The 16052-nt window shown below is 41.6% G+C and overlaps 1 protein-coding gene across 1 annotated transcript in view; it reads left to right on the forward strand.

Moving 5' to 3' along the window:
• LOC310962270 (MAM domain-containing glycosylphosphatidylinositol anchor protein 2) overlaps positions 1-16052 on the forward strand; it is a gene marked incomplete at its 3' end in the record, with an annotated part of 180361 nt that overhangs the window by 129582 nt on the left and 34727 nt on the right. The window contains exon 10 of the mRNA XM_083934673.1: positions 10097-10369. Coding sequence (XP_083790799.1) covers positions 10097-10369 — 273 coding nt within the window. The remainder of the gene's footprint in view (positions 1-10096; positions 10370-16052) is intronic.

Here is a 16052-nt window from a genome sequence, read left to right on the forward strand (position 1 = left end):
CTACGCACCAATGCTGACACCAAAAAGTAAACAATGGATTTTGATGCTAAGATGCCCTTTATTAATTAGCAACACCCTGTGGATCGGCTGCCTTATGCAAAGGGTTTGGTTAATGGTTTTTACGATCTTACATGCTGCTGTATGTTCACACTGCATCTTCATGTTGAACATTTCTCCATGTCCCATACTGTAAAGAGTGAGATTTTCATTTCCTATGTTTTTTATTACGAAGATCGAGGTGCTACAGTATATCAATACTTTGAAAGTATCAAAACGCTCATTCCACAGAGAAACGCACACAGCCCGTATTCAGAAACTGTGCCAAAATGAGAAATCTGTATGGTTGTGATGTCATAACTCTACTATGTACTGGTAGAAAGTGCTGTCAGTCCACGGCTGCAATGACGGTGCTGAGACACAGAGAGCGGAGATGCAGAATACCCATAAACACTGACCAATCAGAGCAGACTGGGCTTTTTTCAGGAGGGCGGCTTAATGAAATTGAAATTGGAGCGTTTCAGACAGAGGGTGAATAAAGAGATATTCAGACAGACAATATGAGAAAAATAATGTTTTTTTCAACATGAAAGCATGTAAACAACTTAAAGAAACCCCCAAAATATGAGTTTCAACCTGAAAATGAGCATTATATGGGACCTTCAAAATATCTACCACCTGTACAGTCGCTCACATGGAATACTAACATAAATCTGCCTTAGTTGTTTAAAAGGACTCAAATAACGGATGATACTGCTTTCCCCTTTGCTCTCTCTCAGCAGAGAGAGCAGTTTACTGCCATATGAAGCAGTAGGACACAGTGATCTTGCCTACCATTTGGAAAGCAGCAGGAGCACAATAATGTATTCTGGGTACCATTTTTTTTTTTCTCACGGCAGCACAATTACAGCAGGGAAGAAGCAAATAAATTGTCCTCAAGCTTTTTGGACAATAGCTACAACTACACCACACTTGTGAAAATATATGTATATTTTTCCCTCTATTTGCAGCAACATCACATGCATACAACCCAAAATAGAGAGTCAAAATGATGTCAAAAGAAATGAAAAAGACAAAATAAGATCGTATGGTCAATTCTGATTCGGCTTCCGTTGCAAAGTCTGTTCTGAAGTAGAAGGAATGCTAGAGCTTTCCTTGATATGCTTACATGCACTATTCATGAAATACAGTAGCTGTGCTGTGTTACAGAAATTAAATGAGCTGCAAATGTGTATTCAGGGCTTGGTGGACACAAAAATGGCGGCAAGCGACCAAATCAATTAATATTGGATTATTGTAAATCTGACGGAGCCTTGGTGCAACTGGGATGTGACTTAACCACATCCAGTGGACATCTGGTGTTAAAGAACAGGTGTAGAGGAGGAGGGGAGGCTAAATGTCCCCTACGAAGTACTCAGTCTGAAAAAAAAGGTCAAATTTGATCAAGAGTAGTCTGGCTTATTGGACAGAATGTTAACTAGCGGAGACAGGTCTGGCTACGCGAGACTAGATCAAGAGTGATCATAAAACTGAGAACAGAGACAAGGTGTTACAAAAAAGAATAACAAGAATGAGTATGTAAAATAGCACAGTACGGTATATTGAATCACAAGCTGCCCCATTGTCTGGTATAACAGATGGTCTCAAAGGAGCAGAGGAGGAAAAGGACCTTCAGACTATAAATTCCGGCGGCTTAACTATCCGTCGGATGTACACTGAATACTAAAATTCAAAAGCACAATATTCATCGCATACTTTCATGGCTCAGTTCAATTCAACATGATATAGTAAAAGCTGGACAACAAACCATGAAGCAAAGGCCGAACTCCCACACAGGTCTGCTTTCCTTTGAATGAGCCCATGTTACAGTAGAGTGGAGGTCAATGTCATGGACGCTCTCGGGCAAGATGATTCTCCTCTGAAACCCAACCAGTGAAGGTCACCTACTATCACACACTGTCTCGGGGACCGTGAACAGGGGTCACTTACAGGGATGACGGTTGTTAGTGGTACTTAGAGGGAGAAAAGACATGGCTCAAGAGGCGAGGCGGGGGAGTCTGAGTCTCCAGAGCCTCGTGTAAAAGACACATTCCATTATATCTATTCTCAGGTAGATTAGCCTTCGCATACGGTTGCATCATAGGATGACACACAAACAGTGAAGCACATCCATTCACTCTTAATAGTCCTGTCTCTTTCAACACAATTGTTTCGGAGAATGCAATTATTTCTTATTATGTGGTATTATTTCAATAAAGCACCTCTCTTGCACTACAGTTCTTGATGCCGCACGGCGTCGGCACTTTCATCTGTTCGCCATCTTCAAAGCAGAACACATAATGAAGGGAGTTTTTAGGGCTTTGGTGTTGATAAATCAATCATTCTGCCACATTCTCACTTCAGAGCTGGCTCTAGTCCTCGTCAGAATATTGTTACTTATTAATAGTAGGCATCAAAGCGCGGGTTTGAAAAAGCACAAACAATCCGTTCTTGAGTTGTTGGATTGCTTTGACACAATTCGAGTGGATCGGGGAAATGTGTCCACCATGTGTACACATCAACTGTTGGCTCTGTTGCATTTGCCAAATACATAGACCTTTGCCCGTTTTCCTCAGCTTGAGAATTTACTTTATTAACACAATCCGGCCCTGCCTTTGTTGTTTGCTCTGTATGCCTGTCGGTATGCCCCATCCTTTCTTTCTCTTGGCCTGTCTCTTCATGTGTAAGCACAAGCCAATCCCTCTGAGATGCTTTTTTTCTCGCCTGTACTTCCAGGTCCCAGCGTGAGCCCCACTCCCCGTCTTTGGTGGTGAGCCATGTGCAAAGCCGCGTTTAGTAACTTGATCAAGGGACCGAGGTACAGTCCTCTGAAGCAAAGAGCATTAGAGGCGTGAAGGAACGACTGGCAAGTCAACAGCTTTGATATGTAAAAACCTGCATCTGTTGGCTGGCGGAGGCAACGCCGGGAGGAGAGGTAGAGGGAATGGAAGACGTTTGCCTTCAGAGTCGCTCTAATAGAATCGCAAACGCCAAATCCCAAGCTGTGACACCCTAATGTTCTTAGTCAAAGTGACTTGGCATGGTCTAGGGGCTTGAGAGAGGGAGTGAAGAAACAGGGAGAAATAGAGGGAAGAAGGAGAAATAGAGTGGTCTCCTGTCCTAGATACCAGTGTCTGTCAGAGTGAGAGTTATCAAGCCCTACTTCAGCCCAGATGCACAGGTTTCTTTTATCCAGGCTTCCCTTCTGTTCCTCCTCACATCGTCCATGACACCTGCCTGATGCAAGCGCGTGATTGCACCACTGAGGGAGTGACTCCCTATCTGACGTACATCAAAAAGACACACCAGGATAAAGAGCTACTGTCTGGGCAAAAGTAATGAGCAGAATTACACGATTATTGTTTTTAATTAATTCTCCTTTCTGCATCAAGAAGGCCTGCAATGCTGGCCCCTGAGGCCCACTCTAATGTGAATCATATTAGAGCGATTCACATTAGCCTAACGCCAGCAAATTAATCTTTTGCATTACAGCAGGGCTCACACACCGCATTCAGGGATGAAATTTTAATAACCTTTTTTATGGAACAATATTGAATTGATCAGCCGCATCAAATCCACACAAGAAAAGGTCAGCGAGTGTGTATCTTGTAAACAGGAGCCTGCACGCAGCTTCGACAGAATAATTCATAACTTCAGTCAATGACTGAACTAAACCTATTAACGGATCACCAAGCCTCTCCTTGCACTGAAGAGTCTACATTGATTATCATTAATTGTATATTTAAGTTCATAAATTACCCCTAAGTTTTAATAACAATATGGTAATGCAGATGGTGCTTAAGTTCATTGTCTGATTGCAGCGACTGTAGCGTGAGGGAAGGAGGGCGCGTTGATGCAGAGCAGCGTTTCCCTACATTATTCAACACAGGGATTCATTATAAATCAGTTGAAACAGTGTTATCATTTCATATTCTGTATTTATCAGTTTGGCTTCCTAATGAATGTTATTTTCTCTGTCAAGGTTTGATATTGAAGCATGTGCTACAAAGGTTCTTGTTCCTATTCTACACAAACGAGGCCTTTGTGTCTTTCATATTCCCACGTGCGGCTGCTGGATGAAAAACGTGACACATTTCTCAATGGAGCGCTGGCATGTCACATGTTATTTTAACGTGTCAACAGACAGTAAACAAATGAATGTAACAACAAGAAGCAAGGATGTCACATTAGTCGTTCAGCAGTGGTAGAAAGTATATTGACTCAATTACTCAACTTAGGCACAAATTTAAGTAATTTACTTGAGTATTTACATTTTTTGTACTTTTTTATTATAAACAGACATGAAATACAATGCATCGTTAAACATTAAATATGTGGTTCTCATCCTTTTTGGTGTGTGACACCTTCCAATAAGTGTTCAGAAGCAATGCTTAGTCGGGGTCAATTTTTAGTTGACCACAATTTTAGAAATACGAGTACAGGGGGATTTCTCCTCTCGTCTCAGATGAACTGTTTGTATGAGGCCCATTGAGGTGGAATTATATGATATTTCACGTAACCCCCAGATTTATCCAGTGATCCACACGAGGACCAACCCCTAGGTTAGGATCCACTGGACTAAACTACCCAACAGTATATAAGTCAAGGAATTGAAAAGCTCTACCTAACACTAAAAGCTGAAATCGGTAGCTTTTGTAAAATTAAGTTTTTGGTTATATTTACGTTCCGTATTTTCCGCACTATAAGGCCTTATATATGGACCAATATTGAGCCAAGGTCTCGCAACTACGGTAAGCAGCCGCCAACTCTATTTTCCCCCGTAGAAGAAGTAACGCGCGGTGCATGTTGAGATATACGACTGCGCGAAATGTGTGTGTCTTTACACAAACACACACATTTCCATGTGTGTGTTTGTGTAAAGAGCCCAAAATGGCTCCTATTAAGAGACACGCTTACGACGCAGAGTTTAAACTCAAGGCCATTGGTCACGCAGTAGAACACGGGAATAGAGCAGCAGTCAGAGAGTTTAACATGAACCAATCAATGGTGCCGAAGTGGAGGAAGCAACAAGATGACCTGTGCCAAGTAAAGAAGACTAAACAGAGTTTCCGAGGGAACAGAGCGAGATGGCTACAGTGGGAGGACAAACTCGAACTCGAACTCGAACTCGTAACCCCAGCCTCGACTGTAGCGTCTATTCTATGTGCCTTATAATGCGGTGCGCCTTATATATGAAAAAAGTTTCAAAATAAGCCATTCATTGAAGGTGCGCTTTATAGTGCGGAAAATACGGTAATCGTCACAATATCATGACAGCACTACATGAGACAGAAAAAAACAGTTTATGTTGTGTTTCTCTGCCTTCACCTGGTGCTCCTAATTGTGACTGATTCACCGTGCCACGATTGGTGGCGAGGCGGCCACACTTTGGCCCTACTCTGGAGAGGTCCATTTTGTGCGCTAAATTTAGTAATGGAAACACAAATCCTCATGGCACGGTTTGGCTCGGCCAGGAACATGATTGTTTCACACCTTATGTCTCATGTAGTACTGTCGAGGTCTAGTGACAGTATAAACAAATATGACAAAAGCTTTTTTTTATGCTACCACCCATGATACTCAAGACCTCCTCCAGAAATTTCACATTAAAAGTCTCGTCTTGAGTGACAGTGTTATTTCACAGCAGCAGAATGGCTCTTGATCTGCTATGTACTATGTATGATAAATTACAATTACTCTGCACTTCACTGAGTACTTTTGATACTTCACTTTGATACTGTTCAATTGATGTGAAACATAAACATACAAATGTGATTACATATTCAATTGCTGTATGTTTGTTATAATATATTCATGTACATTTTACGGATAACAGTTCCAAAGTTTCATTGAAGTAGGGTTTGAATTAAAGGGCTTTTAGATTAAGTATTTTCATATTGTATTATTGAAGTAGTATTGAATAACAGTGGTACTTTTCCATAAATCAAAGGTCTGAGTGCTGTGCCATAAGGGAAAACACTGTGTTGCTTTTGGGAGAAAAGGATGAAAGCAAAACAACACAAACCAAATGAACATCTAACCATATAGGAGGAATGCTGTCCCACATGCACAGACTGTACAGTACAATCTACTCTCGCAGGCTTGCCCGCAGGAGTTGCATGTCGTTCTCTTGATGCACTCACCCGAAGCACATGGAAGAAAAATGAAATCCATTCTGACTGAAGTTGAAGTTTATTGAAAACCAGTCAGGCGGTGTTTCAGAAATGCAGGTGCACACATGCACACAAATTCACCTAAGCTTTCCACATGCTCAAAAACACACATACGTATTGCTCCCAGGTGTACCCGTGTCTTTGGTCTGTCCTCATCCCTGTAGATGGCGAGCTATATAGACCGTGGGGAAGAGGCCTCTGTGCTCCTAAATGTTGTTTTTCTCCACATTACTGTCAAAGTATCCACCGGTGACTGATGATGGATTACATCTCAGCCACTGCAAAGGGTTTTCCCTCAGCCTGTGACTTACAGCAACTCCGAGCCCTCACTGCTACACTAACCATGGCAAGCACTGCTCGGGGAATATCACACAGGACCTTTTTCGCTTCTTTCAACTCATGTTCGCTGGGCAGCTGTTTTACAGGAGCCGCACAGGGGGGAGAATGAGGCATGTGCCCTTGTTTAAAGGATGTTTGGGTTATATAAGAGATTTTTTTTTTTTCATTTGCTGCAGACCCAAACCTAGTCTTCATTTGTCTCTCTCTGTCAATGGAAATGCACTTACTGCAATTCGGTCTAGTGCCACTCAGGGAGGCTGTGGAGCTGGGCTGTGATTCATCACACACAAACCTACAATTTTAATGTGATAAGTAGAGATCCAGACCCTTCCTTTGGAGTCAGAGATAAACCATCGGGTTGGGGTGAAAGCCCTGGCAAGGCTCATTTGAAGGAGGAAATGATTGCTGTTTCGTTTAGCCGGGATGAAAGCCAATTTGTTTTCCTTTTTTTTCAGTCCAAGCCTTATACCATATACATGTACTGTTCACAATTTAAAGAATATCAGCTGTAGCTGTACCAGCATGTTTTTTAAATAACCAAGGCACTTTAACAAAAACCTTTATTACGTAAAAAAAAAAACAGAGAGCAAAATTAGAGAACGGTAACCATTGTGTCAGAAGAGAAGATTTAAAGGATGTTTTCTTCGGGCTATAGGATTAAAAAATGAACAGTTAGTGTAGAGGCTCTTGATTTGAATGACTTCAGCACATCTGCGCCCACAGGCCATCACTAGTTTCTCACACTGCTCCCGTTTGATCTCGATTTCATTGTTTCAATATTCTTAGATTCAAGGAATTTACCCAGTTTTGCAGTGTGACAGGAACATTGCCTTGCATGAAAGTTGCAGCTGATTGGGAGACAATTGCAGTGAATGTATTGCATGTTCCTGAAGGAGGTTCACATCAACATTTGCATTCACCCTGCCAAGTAGCTGTACAAGAGGCCCAACTCCTGCTGCAGAAAACCTCCCTAAAACCATGACACTCCTCCTCCAAATGTAACTGACTCCTTTACACACTCTGGGTTCAGTCTTTCCGAACCTCTCTCTGATGGCTGAGAGGGTCGTCCCTTTGGCCTTCATCTGAACAACCTACTGTCGCAGGGTTTCAGTCCCTTTCGAGCGGCTAGCCATGTTGCACAGTAACCAGGAGAGCTGCCAGATAAATAGGGTGTGACCAACAATTAAAGTTGTACTGTTCTTTCAGAGCCACCATCTTTTCACGTTCATGGTCACTATGTGTGTTGACCTCTCTACTTCCAGTCCAGCCTTTATACAGGTATATGCCAAAATGAGAGGGCTTGAATACTTTTGCAAGCAGCACTATAGAAAAATCCATTCCATGATTTGGTATCAAAAACTTTTGACATTTGAAAATTTCTGCAAGAATTGCATGTTTGGATGATTGGATGGAAACTGCTCGGAAACCCCTTTATTGTCAATATACCTAGGACATCATCTCAATTCCCTATGTCTCTTGTTTTTGGTTGTTAAGTTTCATTAATACAATTTAAAGGAAATGGCTACATTAGGAACTAAAATCATCACACATGATCATCAAACACTTACATGCTCATTAAATCCACAAGAGCCTCATCTTCCAGTCATACCAAACTTATGCAATTTAGGGACCCAAATATGCTGAAATATTCAACTGTACCATTTTAGAATAAGCTAAAGCACATTTGCACTGCATATGTTTTGCCAAAACTGTCTGGGATAAACATAAAGTGGATACATCTGTGAAGGGACTCCTCATGGGAACCCATTTTAGTTCAGGTATCTTGTGGTCAAAGGTCAAAGGAACACTTTGAAAATGGCCAAAGCAGTTATTTCCCTCGCCAAAATTTTGCCTAAATTCTGAGTGTCTTTTTAGCTAGCATGTCATAGTTGGTACCAATGCATCCCTAAAAGAGTCTCAAATCAACTGTTTTACACCCAACATTTACCAGTGTGCCTCCCTGGCATTGGATCTGCCATGCTCTACAAGCTTGGCTGAGGTCAACAAATGTTAGCCTCTCCGAAATCAGAAAAAAAAGAAAAGTAAAAAGCGAGCATTTATTAGATTCCTTAAAAAGATTTGTCTTGGAAGATTTTAGAATCTTAAAAATGTCTGATTAAGGTTGTAGATAATGGCGTTAATAGTGTTATCAAATTATATGCTCTCAATTTTAATAAACTGTTCATTTAATTGCATATCCTATCAAGTTTGGAAGGCTCAGTAATTAGATTATATGACCGTGTGTGAATAATGTAGAAGATTATGTTGCAGATTACAGTTTCAATCAGGTAATCAGTGATCTGTAACAGATTACATTTTAAAAAGTAACATCCCCAGCCCTGGTTGTAGCTACCCGCCTCCCCTTTACTCTGTCAGGAAATATGCTAATCTGAGGCAATTAAGGCGCTTTGTGTCATTCTGCCTTTTTTCCTCAGCATTCAGTTGTTTTTCAAGACGCGCCGTGACTTTTGTCGAGCTTCTGTATGAGCATGTCAAGAGCAAAGATGCTTAAGCTGGGGAAATTATTCATAACCATGTCAGCTTTTGCACGCACAAGTACTAACACTCATTTTGTCCTCACAAACACGCACGTTATGTCACCATGTACGTAACCTAACTCACAGTTAACATAAGATAAAATATAGAAGTGTGTATATTAAACATTGCTGAGGAAGAGTGTGAGTTGCATCGAGGTCCTATACAGCCCCTCATTCGCCGTGAGACGCCTAGCTAAATCATTCACCACCAGGTTGTCTACGTGTGTCTGTGAGGTGAAGCCCGTCAGATACTTAAATAAGTTATTCATTTTCCGTTTTGAAAGGTTGAGGTGCACTTCATCATCTTTTACCAATTTTTCCGTGAAGTGTGACTGATTTTGTTCCGAACATTGTTTTAGTTTGTTTGCAAAATTAATCTTCCTGCTCTGCTCACAATTGTGTTCACTCGTCATTTTTCATTTAATGCTGAGGTGTATTGACTTTGCATCACAGATTGTTTGAAGTTTACCTGCAATATGCTACAATCTGTACAAACCGTTCCCATTCATGTTGCAATATTAGACTGCCCTCTAAAATATGTATTTCCCTTTCTTTCTGTGTGTGTGCATGATTCGAATATACGTTGCTTGTAATTCAAAACGCTTGTATTTTTGTTCTTATATCCTCCTTAGGTCTTCGGCGAGCTTCGAGAACATTTCCTTCTTTTGCCTTCGCACTTTTCACAACATGTCCTTATTTATTCTATTTTTCCATCTCCTACCTAACTATTCTGACTGTCATTTCTGTCTTCCAGATATTTTCTCTATGTCAACATGTCTGGAGGTCAGAGCAAACCTAGTCTGATCCAGAGGGCTCTCACCTGAATAGCTTCCAGTTGATGTCAATGCACCTTCCTCCCACTCACTCTCTTATTCTCTTCTTTGCCCTCTTCATAAAAAGCTTATTTTTCTTATTCTTTCGAACTTCCACTGCACCGACATCCTTGACTCACTTTTATTTCTCTATCAGATGTTGGCTGAACTCATCCGAGCACTTCTTTCTCTCACCCAGACCCTCCGACGGTGGAGCCGGTTTACATGGAGATGCGTCAGGGCTTGGGGAGGCCTGTGGTGATGACCTGCAGGGTGCTGCGAGCCCACCCGTCCCGTGTGCTGCGATTTGAGTGGCTCTTGTCAAACCGGCTACTCCACGCCGGAGCCTTCGACGCCCAGAGAGACGAGACGGAGTACACCATACGCAGCTTGAATCGCGATGGCTGGGGGGAGTACACGTGTAATGTCATCAATGAGGCCGGAGCAGGCAAATGCACCTTCCAGGTTACAGGTAAAGAATGCATGTCGTTAAAGATTTGTCTTTTGTACTGTCAAGAATTGAATGTGCACTAAGCCCTACGTTACTGTTGCTTCGCCTGTTAACCTTTCTATCCTCACACATGCTGTTTATAATGATAATGGGGGCAAATATATGCACTTACATTTTGAATTGATTTGAAATGAGCTGGACTTTGAAGCCAATTTGTGTATTGGCGATACCATGGAATTACAACTTCCAGGTCCATCAAGTGATTGAGCCCAAAAATACTTTTTCTAATAGGCATATATGGAAAGGGATGCCTGTAAATCAGTGGGAAAGTATTTTTTAATCTCACAACCCCTGCAAAATGACTATACTAGTAGGACTGTCGTCAAATAAATGTGTACAATTTAAATAGTATTTTATTTCAGATTTATATCTGCAGTACAACTTTGAGCCTGGTGTAAGTGAAAAAAAAAGCCTGAGGGAATGGTATTTTTATCTCGCTTATGTGTTTTTTGTTTTACCCAAGGGAGGGGGAAAAAATAACAGCCTGTTAACGCTGACTAAAGTAATTACTTGGTCTCATTTATAAAATGTTTAACATGTATATAGGCTATTTTTCAATAACATGCATAGAACTTAATTGTGATAGATCAAATGTATATCTCTTCCAAGTGGCTGCTTATATAAAAGAATAATACAAGGAAGATAATACAGGGAAGAGGCAATAAAACTTGTTCACCAATGTTCATTAATGCACAAATTCACTCTTCTCACAATTTACAGGTTAGGCTTATTGGGACTTTGGTCACAATGGTTTGTCATTATAAAAAAGTGAGTCAACAGAAAAGAAGTTTGGGAAACACTGGTCTAGAAGAGCCGCACAACTAAATAACTCTATCCCCCAGCCCAAAATGGAAGTCAGCCGTCTGGGCCAGCTGACCAGTAGCTGCAATGACCACTGTTTCTAGCAGATTTTATCACCTGTAGCTAGCTAGCTAATCATGGTGCATGGTGCTTTTTTTAAAAAAAAAAAAACATTTACCAACCCACTCAATAAGATAAGATAAAATAAGATAAGATCCCTCAGTGGGGACATTTTCAGTGTTACAGCAGCAACGAGGATAGTGCAGATAACAAAAGCATAAGGAAAGTAAAACAGACGGTGCTAGTTTAGTTCCCTGTGGCTTATTAAACTAAGATTAGCCCCATCAATTAGTTGAAAACACTGTCCCCGGCTGGCTGTTTAAAGCCCCGTTCAGACCAGAGATTCGCAACAAAACTGTTTTCAAACGTCGCAGGTGAAAGTTGCAGCGCTGTGGACTGACCCGTCTCGTTGCGAATCTAGCCGGCTATTGTCGCCAGTGATTCAGCTTGTCAAATCAGAGAGAGAGAGAGAGAGAGAGAGAGAGAGAGAGAGAGAGAGAGAGAGAGAGAGAGAGAGAGAGAGAGAGAGAGAGAGAGAGAGAGAGAGAGAGAGAGAGAGAGAGAGAGAGAGAGAGAGAGAGAGAGAGAGGAGAGAGAGAGAGAGAGAGAGAGAGAGAGAGAGAGAGAGAGAGAGAGAGAGAGAGAGAGAGAGAGAGAGAGAGAGAGAGAGAGAGAGAGAGAGAGAGAGAGAGAGCTGCGCGCGAACAAAGCAGTTAATCAGGATAATTAAACTGTATTTTTGCCATTTCATCTCTATATAAGTGCAGCTGCAGCAAGTATCTCACTAGCTCTGTCCTCATTTATATTTTATAATGCTATATATTACATCCAGCTACGAAAAAAAGCCTGAAAAGTCGGAGGTTAGAAGAGAAGTACAGAGAGGCGTTGCTATGGAGATGATAAACCGTCCCGCCTCGTCTCCTTGGTCCGCACGGGCAGGTTTCAGAACGTTGCAGACCTGCACGTTGCAAGTAGTTGCAAGTTTCAACTCATCGCAAATCTTTGGTCTGAACTGGGCTAAATGTTTCAAGCTGAGTACTGTACTTTTAGAACAAGCACCCTCTGGAAAAAAGGTGTAATAGTAACGGACTGATGGCCAAAATACATGGGGCACGGACGGCTAAAACAAATAACACGACTTAAACAAAACTACATAGAACCGTGTAAAAAAAACAGAACATCTGCCTCTGCCTGAAGAGTAGAACAAAGATGCTAACACCTAAACTCTGATAGAAGCATCCAGGCAACTTCCATACAGTAGATGTGCGATGGTACAAATGTTTTGAAGTTGAACATAGCCTGTGATCCCACAAATAGTGTAGTATGAAATATTTCTTGGCATTGGAAATAACACTGAGTTAAGTTATTGTAGGTAGCTACCTGATATGTTAACGTGTGCGACTCACTTTAGAGAAGACAAACAATGCTAAAATCCATCGCTTGCACTTTAGCTCTTCCATTTTTAATTTTGGAAGACACCGGCCTCCAAACTCCTTAAAATGCGGAGAGAGCCAACGTTTCGCAGACCGGCCGTGCCTAGTTACAGTTGCTAAGCTGTAATCGCACAGTTGCTGTTAAATTATTTAAAGGAACATAACACACAAACTATGGACAGCTGAAATTGGCTCCTGAAACACATCAGTCCATGTCGGACTGGGTTTTAGAAGAATGGATATATCTGAAGTGTGACAGACAATTATTTAAAAGTAGAGTGAAAGAAAAAATAGATTGTCACTCTGAATGGGACATGTCAATCATGTCGCATCGTTCCCCCTCTCACGTAGTAAACCTGTTCTTTGGGATAATACACATTTACCCTCTTCCTGCTATTTGTTTAGATTGCCTTTTTTTTGCCTTGAGCTCAAAGTGTCCATCTCCTAGTTGGTTGTTATGACAAGACCGAATTAGTTTGGCCGCATTGAGTGACCGCAGGAACTCTGGCCAAGGTTTCAATCTCCCAGACCTCCCATTACAGGAAGGAGCTGCAGGGTCACAAGAGGAATATTTGTCACTTTGATCTCCTACCACTTGCTCTCCTCTTTGATATTGTCTTTTTCTGTCATCCATTGCTGTCTTCCAATTGTACCTTTCTGCACTTGATTTTTCTATCCCGCCTTGCAGTTTCTTGCTCTCTATGTCCAAGTTTGCTTTCCCTCATTCTTCATCTTTCTCATTTTAAACGTCTCTCTATCGCCCTCCTTCTCCCTTCCCAGCACCCCTGTGCATGTCATAAATCAGTCCTCCCTGGTGAAACAGGTAGAGCAGAGAGGCAGAAGCAGATAGTCCCCTCCAGCTATTTGTTTTTCTCAAAAGGGCTGGGGTTTTGCCTGCTATTGCTCATGTTCCCTCCCTCGCTCTTCCTATCTCCACTGCCTTTCCTTCACTTTCACCCTCCATCCCTCCTCCCCTCTATCTCCCACCATCAATCCGTTCCTCCCGCCCAATGCTCCAGATTCCCTCCATCTGGACTCAGTGGTTGCCAAAGGTATGGAGGCTCTTTTAGTAACCCCCTGAGTGTAGGAGCATGGTGCAGAAAATCTACTTTTGTTCCTCCTATGATCCATGAAATCTGCCGTGCTCCGTTCGCATAACTCCAGCTCTTAATCTTTAAGATTTTTTCAAATTTTATTCTGAAACTCAATAGCCACAAAATGAGATCAACACTATTCCGTAGTGTGGTTGAAATAAATAATCCTCTCTCTATGACTTGAGCACACTTCACAATGAAGCTCATTAAATATTTGTTATGGCTCATGCGGTTAGGTCCTATCGTGGGTATGCTCACTTTACAGAGTGAAGACAGGTAGACACCTCAGAGAATATTCCCTCGCCGCCCTCTACCTGAACTCCTCTTGTGCTGTGTTGATGTGTAATAAACACATCAGTCAGGAGTTTGGGCTTGAGGCCTCGGTAGCTCGATTAAACACACCAATTCTGTCAACATACTATGCAAAACATACGTGTTACCATGTCGTCAGACTGGCATCAGGCCATTCTTTGGCTTATATAAACGTTGTCGCCTCAGAAAGTGTATTGTGCCAGGGGAAGTGTGTGTGCATGTGCATGGATGCCCATGTGCAAAGCCATTGGGAAATCTGTGGAACGAGTGAGTCGGCTGTAATAGCCAAGTTGGCCATTAAATTGCACCAGGGGAGAGGCCCTTCAGAGGGATGTAATGTGTACCACTGAGCTTTGGCTCGGCCCTCTATCACAGGAACCCTGACTTTTTAGCAAATGCTGAAAGCATACTCTTCTGAAGAGTTAGAGTTGGCCGGTGAAGAAAATACATATTTCACCGCCTTTTAAACCATATTCTGATTTCTTTTTGCAGTTGATGATTAATGCACGAGTCTTTATTACTGTACATCCCGTCCTCAAGCTGTGAAAGTGCACTGATGATGCAGTGATGGGGTGAAACCCAGGTTACAGAATACACTGACATGAAATGTAATGGTGTGTTGCATTCATTTAGTATTGCACTCCATAAAGTTGTGGGATTCACAAGAGAGTGGAAGCATCAGAGGCGGAGCTATACTGTAGTTTAGCCCAGAATATAAACTACTCTCTTAAAGCCATGGGTCCTACATATCCCATAATGCAATTCTGCAATCTTCCACTAGACCCTCTCTCTTTTATGCGTTTATGCGTTTCTGTATCACAGGCTTTCTATTAAAATGGCATCAATGTTTATTTTAGACTGTAGAAAAAGCTCCCTCCAGAGCCACATGAGACATGGTACAACTGTTTTTGTCACAGGCTAAATATGAGTAACCATGATGAATAAACTAAACTTAATGTGTAAAATCAGTGATGTGCCCTTTCAAAGCATTGCATTTATCCAATCAGTGCAAAGCTAAAATTTCTAAAATTTCTAAGCAAATTCTGCAGAATAATAGTCTACACCTCATCCTCCCCTTCCCCCTCCATTGACCAGTCTCCCAGACAATGCGTAATGCGGTTTTGCTGGAAAATTTTGAAATTTGCAAAGTAAAAGGCCAAACAATGTTTCCCATTTCTCCGGCATTTAATTCCTCCTCTCGGCATTCTGTTGTCAATTAGAAGAGAAGAACAAGTAAATGCTCAGGGACAATGTTCAGATATTCATTGTCTGCATGAAATGAGTTCAGATTCCACACAATGATGTGCTCGTACCGCCCCAGTTTCCTTTTTTTATTGTAGCCATTGTTCCTAATGATGCACAAATCCACATTGTGGAACAAGGTGCCCAACGTTGGCTGCAATGAAATATCTGCATAATGTTTTATGAGGGAAATGTATTTATTGCAGTGTGACAGTCTCTCTTTCTGTCTGTCTGTTCTACATCCTGTCTATTTTGATGTATTATTTCATCCATCATCTGTTTTGAGTAAGGTTTTTGTCATATTGATATATTTGTTGTATGTTTGATTGGGCTCTTTGAGGTGTGTTTTAAATAGGCTTCTTAGGCCTTTTTTGAGTTTAAATAGGCATCTTAGGCCTTTTTTGAGCTTCAATAGTGTGTTATTTTTGTCTTTATCATATATTCAAGTAAAAAGGAAAAAAAACTGAATTGATTTTACCTTCAAACCTGCATCTTCCTCTATCCCAGGGGTTGATAAACTGTATCGGTGATGGTCTCCAATAGTCACTTGAGTTCGAGACTTTATAGTGTGCTCACCTGGGTTTAACTTCAGCCCCGCAGTAAATAGTGGATGATGCTAAACACCTTGCGTAGCTCAAAGAGACACCCTGACATTGATGGATCTTGTAGGTAGTAATGACTGACGTTACATGGTCCGAGTAA

Source organism: Echiichthys vipera (assembly GCF_963691815.1).
Source record: "Echiichthys vipera genome assembly, chromosome: 19".
NCBI lineage: Eukaryota > Metazoa > Chordata > Actinopteri > Perciformes > Trachinidae > Echiichthys > Echiichthys vipera.